Source organism: Stegodyphus dumicola, chromosome 7 (genome assembly GCF_044657685.1).
Source record: "Stegodyphus dumicola isolate Sdum_Otavi_A_Nest chromosome 7, ASM4465768v1".
NCBI lineage: Eukaryota > Metazoa > Arthropoda > Arachnida > Araneae > Eresidae > Stegodyphus > Stegodyphus dumicola.
In genome coordinates this window covers 161,970,258-161,982,959 of record NC_140774.1, presented here as the reverse complement: position 1 = coordinate 161,982,959, position 12,702 = coordinate 161,970,258, and the positions used below count along the sequence as shown (strand labels likewise).

Genomic DNA, 12,702 nt, shown 5'->3' with positions numbered 1-12,702 from the left:
TTATTCCCAAAATGTGAACAGATCCCTCTTCCGTAAGACTTCTTTCGCAAGCAATCGAAATATTCGTTCTACTTCGACACAGGTTCTTCGATAAAGTAACGGCTCGCACAATGTGTACTAGAAATGTGTAAATGGGTAAAAGATTATGGAGTTCACTTAATAATTGAGCTTAATTCTAATTGTGGTTCATAATTAATGTAATTATGACTCAGATTTAATGTTCAGGGTTTGAAGTAGATAAACGCAAAAATATATTACCCCGTAAATTTTATTAATATAAGTTTTAAATTTATTTAAATAGGAAAATAAAAAAATGGAAACGTACAAAATCTCAAAGGCAAGCAATTAATGCATTTTTAAAATTAATCATAGCTAAACCCTCAGCATAATTTTGCCATTTTAAAAAGGAAAAATTGTTTTATATAATAATATTTTCCTACTTCTTTACGTAAACTGCATATCAATTTCCGATACCTAACTGTTCTTTAATTCTGAAATGCGTTACTGTAATTTTCAGTAACAAAATTTGGTATTCAGTACGATATTTTTCGACTGGATATGTGTTAAGGGGCGGGTACCGGGGCAGTAGACCTAATCTAATGCAGTTAGTTGTACGATTTTTCGATCAGATGATGATATGAAAAGAATGAATAAGTAGGGGGGGAGTTCATAGTATTTTGAAGAGAGTTCATATCATAAGCAGCAGTGGAGTAATTAGGAGACGTCAGTAATTAGGAGACGGTAGTAACAGTGCAGATAGCGTTGAAGTCAGGGGAATAACATAAGCGACATCATCCGAACTTTATCTGAGTCGCCTCCGCCTAGAAGCTTGCCGATAGCAATATGGTTCGAGAAGCAGTAGATGAATTGTAACTGAAACTGCTGAGCTGGTGGGGAAGCGTCCTACATGGCAGGCGGAAGGAAAGCAAATGGTTGTAATTCAGGAACGTAATGCGATGTTGAAGTAGACTCCGCCCGTCGAAGTTAGCGATTGGTTTGTGCGAATTTAAAGCAAATGCATTTTTGCTTGCGGAACTTGTCTTTTGATGTCGATTTATGAAATGAGGAGTTAGTGCCCTTAAAATCTATTTAAGTAGAATTATACATGTATCGTGCAGAAATGATTGACACAACGACTCTCAAAACGAAACTGTTGCAGTATGCGAATTGTTAGGTTAGGTTAGGCTATTTAATTACCGCAAAGCTTCGAGGGCTATCTGCCTAAGCGATGCCTTCGAGGAGGACTTTCTAAGGGAAACTGGCTCGTATCCACGTTACACATGGAGAAAAAAGTTCAGCAAGATGCAGGAAGAGATAGGGCTTGCGCAAGGAACATTGCAGGCGATTGTGCATGGTGATTTAAAGATGGCAAATGTGCGGGCAACTTTCTTGGTGCGCCTTCCGCCGGGTTAAACCATAAAATTCAGTTCAAGAGCAGTATCGCAAAATAATTTTAAATTGAGCACATTTTTAGAATTTCCGATTCACAGGCTCACGCGCTGGAGATAAAAATGTTTTTTTTCTGTACAACATTGCAATGGCTCGCTTTGAAATTCTTGAGTTTGTTAATCAAAAATCCGTTACAAAATATAAAATCGATAATAAAACAAATTCCAAATTTCAAATTTGGGCTTCCAGTTGCCCATATTCGCAGTAGGATTACGTCATTCGAAACTCGATGGCTCTAGGTACCGTTGTTTTATCACAATATTTGGTGGCAACAGTTTGAAAAGTGAAACGGACATTCAAAGTGATTCGACGCAAAATCGCAAAATGAAAACATTAGTCCCTCAGGGACTAATAATTTTGAAATAAACCTCTTAATTTTAATAACTGTGGTATTCTTGTTTTCAAACTTAAGTGCAAAATTAAACAATTGTTTCCTGTGCAGATGCGTTACTTTTAATTAAAATCAAATGAGAAAAAAAATTATGCAAAAATTAATTAGGTAAAAAAGTTAGTCCTATTCTTATCGCAAACCGTAACTTGAAATTGCATCTACAACTGTTTCTTATACCAAAGCTCAGGATGAATTAGTTTTCTGTTGTGCGTCAATAAATGTTTCACTAAACCGCAGCTTAAGGCTATAACAATATGCGGTGCCAGGAGAGTAATTACTAAAGACCTGACAATGACCGACGCTGGACAACCCGCCTTCCCCCCTGGCTTCCATCGCGAAAGCTTCCCTCTCTAAACAACCCTCTATTTTTAACCTTAACGAAGAAACCATGGAGGTAGGCTCCATGGAAGAAACAAGCAGCCAACACATCTTCTTGCTTCTACTCGCACATGTTTCCGGTCATCCGAAGTTACGATTGTTGAGATAAAACTTTTATCACCCAGCTTGGCGATCGTTCTAAACATGCCTTATATTTCCCATTGCAAACGAAGGATGACATTTTTTCCGTTCCTTATTTTCCGGGGATATTCTTTCCGTTTCCCTTTTTTCCGGGTGACATTTTTTCCTACAACCTTGGTAACAAGGAGCTCCTTGTTTGGTAAACTCTAAACTAAGCTTTTCTGGGTTCTCTTTTTAAACTGTGTAATAGCTGTAAAACATACAAATACTAATAAGATAAGAAATGCTATTTCTGTTCTGTACGTGGAGCATCATCAGTAATGACTGAAATTTTCAGCTGTCTTTTATTAACCAAATAGCTTTAAGTGCCTAGAGGGGACAGATCCCCAGGAGTTAAGCTTGCTCGAAACACCCGTTCTAATGGTTGACTCTCCTAGCTGTAATTCGTCCCTCCCTCCTGAGTTCAGCCATGGAGAGTTTCGCTGCTCAGCTTGTTTTTCAACGCAATTCTCAGAATTATGAGCTTCAAGCTTTAGTTTCCCGAAAGTTCCTAATTGTTTTCATCTTGCATACAGATTACTACAGTTTCCAGCCAAACCCGGATTCTCACTTCTCTTTTCAAACAAATATATACTACTATTAATGGAAGAAAAAATTTCATTTTATGAATAAAATAACTGAATATAAAATGTGAAATCAAATCATTTATTAAAAAATGAACTTTTGTAAAAAACTCATAAATCAATATTCTGAAAATTTTAACTGCGGTGAAATATAGCATTTAGTTCTTTCCCGTAACCCTTTCAGTCCCAATAGATGTTTAAAGAAGCATAGATGGAATTACACGCATCAATTTACTACATAATTGATGTCAGACTGGTAGTAGGCATCATTTCTAACATGCCTACTACAAAATTGTCGCGCGCCTCTTCTTATAGAGGCTTCGTGACAGACTGTCAATTTATGTCAATTTCATTTGTGTCATTTGTGATAATTACCAAGAATACATAAAAAAAGTCAAGTCAGTTGAAACAAACAAATAAATTGGGACTGAAAGTATTAAACAATTTAAGCTGTTTTTTAAATTTTCAGTATTTAGATATTCAGATTTCAAGCAGCAAAATCGTCTTCTTTAAATGCCATTTGTCAAATGTATTTAACTCCTCAAAAAAGTATTTTTCCTTTCATTTAAAGATTTTATATTTTGACAACTTGTACATCTTTGTTTTTGAAATTGGATAACACATGTAAAATTATAAATTTTTGCTCATAAAAATTCATAGATTCATGAGTCTATTTGAATTAATTGTTTTTAATATGTAAGACGTATATTAATAGAGTTTTATAATATATTTTCAGTGGGAAATATGCACTAACATATAACATGCAATAAAATAATTGAGTCACAGGATGAGTAAGAAACCATGGTTATTACCAAAATATATAAGGACAATGTACAATAAAATAAAGACTACAAAAATGAATGATGGACAATATTTTAAAATAAATAAGGGCTATATACAACTTCTCACGCTCCCACACCATGGCCAATATATAAAAATTAAACATGTTGCACCAATAAAATTAACAAAAAAGTGGTAGTCTGAGCAAACCAGTACCCCCCCCCAAAAAAAACATGTGATTCAAGTATATACAAGTATTAATATATAGTACGAATCACAACCAACATACTAATTAAGCCTTGCATGTATATATGAAATTGGTATAATGCTTTAAAAGTACTGTGTTTTTTTCCAGTTCAATCATCAAAAATCAGACAAGCAATTAGTATATTTGTTATTTACAGTGGTGTACATGGATAAACTGAATTCTACATTTACCTTATAACACACCTCTCATTGATTTAGCTAATTCATTGTATATCTTTTTTTATTATTATGAACTGTGAAACTAAAACTAGTTAATTACAGAAAGAAAAAAACTATAAGATTTGTAAAATTATTAAAACGGAAAGATACTTTTGTTTGATTTAAAACGTAAACTATAAAAATTAATATGTTTAATGCGTAGAAGCACTAAATACTTTCATTTTATTTAAAAATATTCTTTCTGATTATTTTAATTAAAATATAGTCATGCACGAAGCGAACCCGGATTTTAAAATTTAGTTATGGTTGATATTCAAAATCATATGTTTATAAAACCTTTAAAATGATACATAAAAATATCATAATTTCTTATTCTAAACAGTTTGTCATTTAAATACAAAAAAAAAAAAAAAAAATTGTACTTGAAACATTTCAGTCACTGAAAATAAAAGTCAATGTAAAATGTGTGCAGTTTTAATTCCTTGAAAACAATTTAAGGGAAATTAAGCCTTTGTTTTATTAAATTTTATCTTTAATTAAAAATTTACAAGAAAAATTAGTCGCTTCATAGTTGCTAGGCAAAGAATTCCGAGGACAAAGAATCGCCGCAAAATAGAAGCTCACTCAGAAATATTATTTTCGCTACAGATTTCTCGTGTGCATAAATTAAGATATTTTTAAAATTAAGAAACACCGAAGAAAAACATTAAAATTGTCTTCGGAAGTTTGTCACTGTAAGTTCAGTAATTAACTACGAAATTTTCGAATAAAATGTATATGAAAAATTAAATAATACTTTTAAAGTGCTAATAAGAAATGTCTAAATCTAAAAGTAAATTTAAGCAATCCAATTTAAAGCGACTACTCAAAATTCTGTATTTTTTTAATCTTGTGTGAATGTGCTGAACTTGCGTAATGATCAAAACCTATGTTTATTGATCTCAAAAGCACTGTTCGTCTTAGGGAGATAGTTACCAAGAAGGTTCACTGCAAGTATACATTATTTCTAAGAAACAAAAAACAAGCAAACAAAAGGCTGCGTGAAGATTTTCGGGATTTTTCTAAAGTATAATGAATGAATAAAGTATATAAACCAGTTTCTGAGAATGTACTCCAGAAAGGAATCCCACCCCTTAACCAGATAGCCGTAGTGTGCTTTGGCATAATCTAGTAAATTCAAAGCCTACTAAAATATTATGTAGCTGACTTTCGTCATAACTAACAAATCGACCTTCAAGTAACTGACTGCACGCTGTGCATGAACATTTTAATAACACTTTAAGAATAAACTGAAGCAAAACAAGAAATAATTTTCGTTATAAGAGTATTAGATTAACAAAAGGGAAGAAAATAATCTCACAATTAAGTTAGCAATGTTTTTTTATAGATAAGGTCATGCAGTTACTTACCTTCCTTTTTCTAATCTTTTTTATATTATACTTTTCATGAAAAATTACCAGTAAAAACTTTATAAAAAATAATTTATTAATGACCTTTGCTAGTTAACTATGTCGGTTTAAAATTCTGTTAAGTGCTATAAGTCGTGTTGTATGCTTAAGTTTCCTGCTTCTATGCTAAATTTTCTATGCTTAAGTTTCCTTCTTACTTTATCAGCAAAAATGTATTAGTTAATAAAAACTATGAAAGTAAAAATTATCCTTTTTTCCATCTTACGCTCACAAATCATTATGTGAATAACCATTTACAATTATTAAAGCCTGAAAAAAGCATGTCTGCGATGTTATGGTCATGCGATGATTTGTAGATACTTTATTTTTTACCACGATATTTTCGACGACGATATTTTTAAACTGCGAAGTTTTTGAACCGCTTTATTTTCGACGATGATGTTTTGTACCACGATGTTTTAGAACTGAGATGTTTTGTCTTTGCGATGTTTTCTCCCACGATGTTTTGTAGCACGACGTTTTCGCCTTGCGTTGTTTTCTCCGCGACGTTTTCGTCTGCGATGTTTTTGCCGCGATATTATCGGCGGACACCGATCGCATAAACAAGCTTGTTAATACACCATTTAATCACCTAATCTCGAATATTTCACTTACTGTGGACAGTTCAGAATATTCCATTTACTAAATATCTATATATGTGTTGGAAACTTATTGATTATAGCAATCGAATAAGGAAACGCAGTAGATTATCTCGTATAAATGGAAAATTTATTACAAGAAAAAATATCTTGCACGTGCAGCAGAAAGGTCTTTAAATGTGTTTAAAAAATGTTATCATTCTTGCTTATTATGTCCCAAGTGCAGCTTGTTTTAAGATAGCGGTTAGCTTAGAATATGCCAATTCAGATATTTTGCTCCTAATACAACATTTGCATTTATTTTCTTTGATTTTTGAAAAATGAGTTACTTTCGTTTTTGTTTTTTTCTTTGCATTTATGAAAGAATCTGTATTTCTAAGCATCCTAATTTTTTGCAATAATTGCATCTTCGTTGATTGTAATGCTTGCACTTTGTTTTAAAATTGGTTTTCAAAGAAACTGTTTCTTCTGTTAGCGTGCCTTTTCTTCTTAAGTATTCCTCAATGAGTTTCGTTTTTACGTATTCCTACATCAGTTCTGGCCGTGTTTCGAAAGCTGTGATAAGTTTTTCGTAGCTTTTTGGTAAGCCGCTTAGTAAGAGTGCTACAATATGACTCTCTTTTATTTCCTCACCAATTCCTCGCAATTCGTTCACGACCTCGAGCCAACACAACGCCCAGGGGGTACAGTAGTACCGCGGAGCAATACCTGTAAAAGCCACCGACGAAGTTCTGGTGCTCCATCCACTTTTCCCTCTTTCTGTCGTGATGTGTTCTTTCAGCTTCTTTTCGTTTTCTGCCTTTAACGCATATAATTTTCTGAGATGGTAACGTTTACTGGAAATAATTTTTCTTTCATGAGTTTTCTTTCATTCGTTCCATATCTTTTTAGATGTTGTTTTATTTTTTATGCGTACGATTTGATCGTCTTCTACGAGTAAATTTATGGTAGCTTGTGCTTGTTCATCTCTTTTTATCCACTCGGCGTTGATTTCCTTTACTGTTTCATTCGCAAGAAAATCCGAGGAATTTTCTTTCTTCAGAATCATTTCAAGTTCGTATTTCGACAATTGATAGTGGTTATTGTTTAGTTTCATAATTGAATGTTTATTTTTGCAGCAAGTAGCCATTTCTGCTTCTGTTTTTCGAATACGCAGTAGACAACTATGTTAGTTTTGTTTCGCTTTTGAAGGCAGGCTTCTCTTTTCGTTTTCGGATTATCCAGTGGTAATTTATGGCAGAGTATCTGTTCTGTTCGTATTTTTGTTCTAGATAGCTAATCTCGATATGTTTTATGCATTTAGTTGAAGTAAACATGCGATCAGTCTCATGATTAAATTGTGAAGATTCGCCCGGTTCATTTTTTTTAATATTTGAACGCAGCTTACTCGAGACAGCGGATAAATAAAACAGAATCAAAGTTCTTACCTTTTAAATCGGTAATCCATCTAACTTTCTCTAAGAAGCACAATCATTATTATTACCACACCACAATATATTTATTATGTATAAGAAGACAAACAAATTTCTAGCAATGATACAGGCCTCATCTACTGTCTATGGCGGAAAGCGTAAAAATGAGTCATACAATAAGAGAAGATCCTCCTTCTTTTGGAATTCAGTTCAATTCAGTTTAACAGGGAATGTTGCTTATCTTATTTCAGTTTAACAGGAGGGGGGAATAACGTCGCAGGGTACAGCTTTCAATTACTCCTCAATATTATGATTATAACTGAGAAAATTTCTTCATGAATACTTTAGTGAGGATGCAGAGAATCCAAGTAAAATTTCACGCATAGATTTTAAGGCTACTGATTTTTCTGGATGTTCGCGTCATTGATATTCGATGCATAGTTTTACCTGTAGAGATGTTTCGGAACAATTAAAGCTTTAACCTCTTTAGAAAGAACTACATTCAGTACATATTCTGTTGGTTGTAAATTTCTGAAAGAAAAGTTTTCAATATCGCGAAAAATAAATTAGAAAATTATGATGAGTTTTCTCTCTTTATATCAGTTTTCTCTCTTTTAAGTCGAGTTGCTAGAAATTGAAAATACTGCGTCGGCATATATCTTGTCTTCAGATGTAGATTTATCGAATAAAATTAAAACGCTGAATGTTTTGAAATTATCCGACTCTTACAAGAGATATCAAAATGATGAATTTACAATTCGTATATGGGCTCATTACTATCGGTCATCTGTTACAGGAAGGGTTTGAATAAAAATATCGTTGCAAATGAAACATTAGTTGGATGTTTTGTTGAATAGGGAGGGATACCGTGTCTTCTGAATTCCTTAAAATGAGAGACATTAGTGAAAAAAACTAATTTTTTGAAGTAATTGTTCAATTCTTGTAAATTGGAAACTGTAGGGACTGAACTTAAAACAGGAACATCTGATTCACTAGATTGCAAATCATTACAGGGTTTTGAACGTGGTATCAATCATCAGAATAATCATTACAAAATTAAATTACTATTTTGTCAAAAAAAATTTGATGTCAAATATTTATTAGAAAATAGTTGTAAAATTGCTTATAAATATTTTGAAGTCTTTGCTCAAAGTTTCAGAATAACTAACTTCATGTTTCGGATTATAAAAAGACAACTGGAGATTATTAACGTAAAGGAATCAATTGAAGATACAAATGTAGGTACGCGTTTAAGCATGACGGATGTAAATCTGTTCACACCTAATAGTTTTATCAAAATAGGATTCCGTAGGGTAAACATTTTATTTATTTTATTTAACCACTCATTTTATGTTACGCATCTTTCCTGTGTGTTCTCCCTTTCCTTTTTTACTGGAAGAATGTAAATTTTAGCTGACGCGTATTTAATGGTGTAGAAAGAAATAGTATTTAAAGGAAAGTTTAAGACTCTTTAGTGACAGCGTGTTCTGCCCGCTGAAGGCGATGTCACTAGTTTGAGTTCTACATTAGCTGTCTTCTTCAGAGTTGCTATATTCCTGCCATTAGTGCTGCCTCAAAGGCAAGCAATTAATGCACACTTAAAAATAAACATAGCTAAAACCTCATTATAATTCAGCCATTTTAAAAAGAATAAATTGTTTTATATAATGATATTTTCCTTCTCCTTTACGTTAACTGCATATCAATTTCCTATACCTAACTGTTCTTTAATTTTGAAATATGTTAATTTAATATTCAGTAACCGAATTCGGTATTCAGTACGATATTTTTCGACTGGATATGTGTTGAGATGCGGGTACTAATTTAATACGGTTAGTTGTACGATTTTCGATCAGATGTTGATATGAAAAGAATGAATAAGTAGAGGGGGAAATTCCATAGTATTTTGAAGAGCGTTCATATCATCATATGGTAAACAGCAGTGGAGTAGCATTTCGTGAAGACGACAGTAATTAGGAGCCAGTAGTAATAATGCTAATAGCATTCAAGTCAGTGGAATAACATACGCAACATCATCCGAACTCTACCTGAGTCGCCTTCGCCCAGGAGCCTGCCGATAGCAATATGGTTTGTGAAGCAGTCTATGAATTGTAACTGAAGTAAAGTGCTGAGGTGGTGGAAAAGCATTACACATGGCAAGCAGCTGGATAGCAAATGGGTGTAATGAGGTATGTAGTGCAATGCTGAAATAGTCTCTGCCCGTCGAAGTTAGCGGTTGATTTCAATCATCAGCAAAGGCAATCTAAAGCAAAGACATTTTTGTTTGAGAAACTCGTCTTTTAATGTCCATTTATGAATTGAAGAGTTAGTGCCTTTAAAATCTATTTAGCTAAAATTATATATGTATCGTGCAGAAGTGATTGACACAACGGCTCTCACAACGAAACTATTACACTATGCACAGGGAAAACAAGTGAAATAGGCACAAGAAGGCGTCAGCTACTCAGAATGCATAGATGGAGCTGGCTGCAAGCGAACGGTATAACAATAGGGCTGTCTGCCTAACCGAAGGCCCACCTTCGTGCAGCACTTTCTGAAAAAACACCTCGCTTCCATACACATTAGGAAAATGCCCATGCAGCAAGACCGTTCGCCTGGAACCCAGGTCGCACCTACCAGTGTTCAGGGATTTAACGGCTCGGCTACTGGTGGTCCTGAAGCACTGTTAAGAATTAGCATTTTATAGTACGGAAAAAAACTGGTATCCTAAAAGCCAGTTGTTTGAATATAGAGACATTAAAGCAAACTTACGCGGCCAGCGAATACATTTTTTATTCCGTTAATTAGCATTATTACGACATTAATTTTTATGGCAAGAATTTGCAGCTATTTCAGATGTTAGTGATTCTGAAACCAGTTTCACACTATTTTGATTGCCAGTAAATTCATTGCTTCTCAAAATCCAAAAACTGTGATACAAATCTTATTCAAGGATTTGGTTGATACAGATTTGATTATTTATATGACTTGGCATTACAATAGTTGTTAGAATATTTTATTTACTTAATTATGTTTTACTTTTAGAAGAGTTTGTGTGAAGATGATTGAAGTCTGTGGGAACTTCCGTCATTAAATCAGTGCGCACATCCATTACAGGCTTGTTGTTTAACAAAATTAAGTTTTAAAAAAAGCCATAAAGTAAAATGCAGATGAATTTTTTTTAACAGTCTGAATCAAGTTTCCGTACCCTGTTAAGGTAACTGTGAGGTAAACTTAAATTATGCCCGTCTTCTAGAGACTAATATAAAAGTAATAAATTGAGACTTGGTCATGCAGGAAACCTCGCAAATATTTCGTTACTGTTTCTAAACAAATGCATGATATTCTCGTTCATTGCTATTCATGCATCCATGCATGTATTGGCGGGAATCCTGGCAATACATGAATATTCTCGCGATGTATCCAGCTTAGTGATATATTTGTCACAAGGGGCGCATAACATAAGAATGCCCAGACCGGTGGCACGGTTTCTAAAATGGAGAAAAAATGGGTGACTATGCGTCATGCAGCCATCTGTATTTATCACTCTTAAACGTACCTCCAAACCTCTCATAAAATTTAGAACTTCAAATTTAAAAATATTTTTCATGAAAGACATCTGTCATGGAAACAGATTTCGAATGATCTGTCATGGAAAGAGTTGGACTGATTCAATGACGTCACTGATTTTCAAATTTGTATTTGTTATTTAAGATTATGCTTTTTAAAATTTGTAATTTCTTACATACTACTTTTTTCGTATACTTTTTTCGTACTATATGTAGTTCAAAATCATGAAAAATTATGTAATGTACCACGATTTAAATTTTTGAAAACCAATTGCTTTGCATACAACAGGTAAAGCGGTGGGTATGTAGTAAATGGTTTTTTTCTTTTTGTTTTTTTGTGGTATTTTTACTCACTGCTATGATGTCGAGGTGATTGGTGATAGTTATAGTGAATATATCTACGTAGGACATAAATGAATGACACAAGTGCTGCCGCAGAGCGGAATGCAATTTATAACCAAAAACCTGAGATTACATCGGTTGGAAATAATCCCCGTCGGATGTCAATACAGTCTGGCTGGGAGGACCGAAGGGGTATTAGTTCTCTGAGGTGTTAGCGCAAAACATATGGACAGTTGCATGCAGTTCGGCAGAAGATTCAACATATTGACCATTGACCGTGTCCTACATGTTGTCAAGCAAATCATAGTCCGAGATCCACCCACAGTGCACGAATATTTGGCATCTCCAAATCACCAGTATTCTGCCAGTTTGCCCATTAGGAGCCCGATTTTTCTGACCAGGTGCCTTTTCTTTATTACAAACTTACAGAAGGCCTATCGATTTGTGGACGGAAAGCTGACGTGAAGCTCTTCATTAAGGGGACAGGATGTTAAGTAGTGCTCTTTAGAGCCAGTCTGTCCACAGGTGCACTGACTGGTTTGGCTTATGCCGAATCTGTTGAAATATTCTGGAAATGGTTCATGACCCGTAATGTACCTGACCAGTTGAGTGTTAGCAATGTTCCTGGTGGTATCCACGTAGCTGATGTGGTAATGAGCCCGTCTCCCAGTTTCGCTATTGTCCCATGTCTGCTACCATAGCCCAATTGCCTTTAAACGCAGAGTCCTCTTAAAGAATGATACAGGCCATGGGATGTCAATTTGTAAATCGGTCGGTCAATTTGTAAATCGGTGCTTCTTTGGCGAGATGGTCTGCCAATTCATTACCGTGGTAGCCGGCATGCTCTTTTATCGATTCCAATTTGGTACGGAGAAATGCATTTCTCCGCAGGTCTTCTTGGACACCTTGTATTATGCCGGAAGGATGGTCTGGATTTCCTATTGCATGCAGGGATGAGAGGCTGTCGGTCTTGATAGTAGCGTTGCGGATGTTGTGGGATTGCAAGTAACGAATTGCTTGTGCAATCGCCACTGCTTCTCCCTGAAATACGCTATTATTTTTCTGCAGCTGTCCCTTCCATTGGTCTTTTATTGTACCTTGCTGCATAACTACAAACGCACTTTCCACTTTTTCGTCAATTCTCGAACCATCCGTGTAGATGGTGTGCTGTGCAGGATGGTCAGTCCTAGTGGGATTGATGGTA

At 34.5% G+C, this 12,702-nt stretch overlaps 1 protein-coding gene across 1 annotated transcript in view; it reads left to right on the top strand.

The window, feature by feature from the left end:
* The window catches only part of LOC146996569 (uncharacterized), a 97,989-nt gene extending 85,790 nt beyond the window's left edge, over window positions 1–12,199 (top strand). Inside the window, exon 2 of the mRNA XM_085821445.1 lies at window positions 12,024–12,199. Coding sequence (XP_085677571.1) covers window positions 12,024–12,199 — 176 coding nt within the window. The remainder of the gene's footprint in view (window positions 1–12,023) is intronic.
* Window positions 12,200–12,702: the final 503 nt, after the last annotated feature.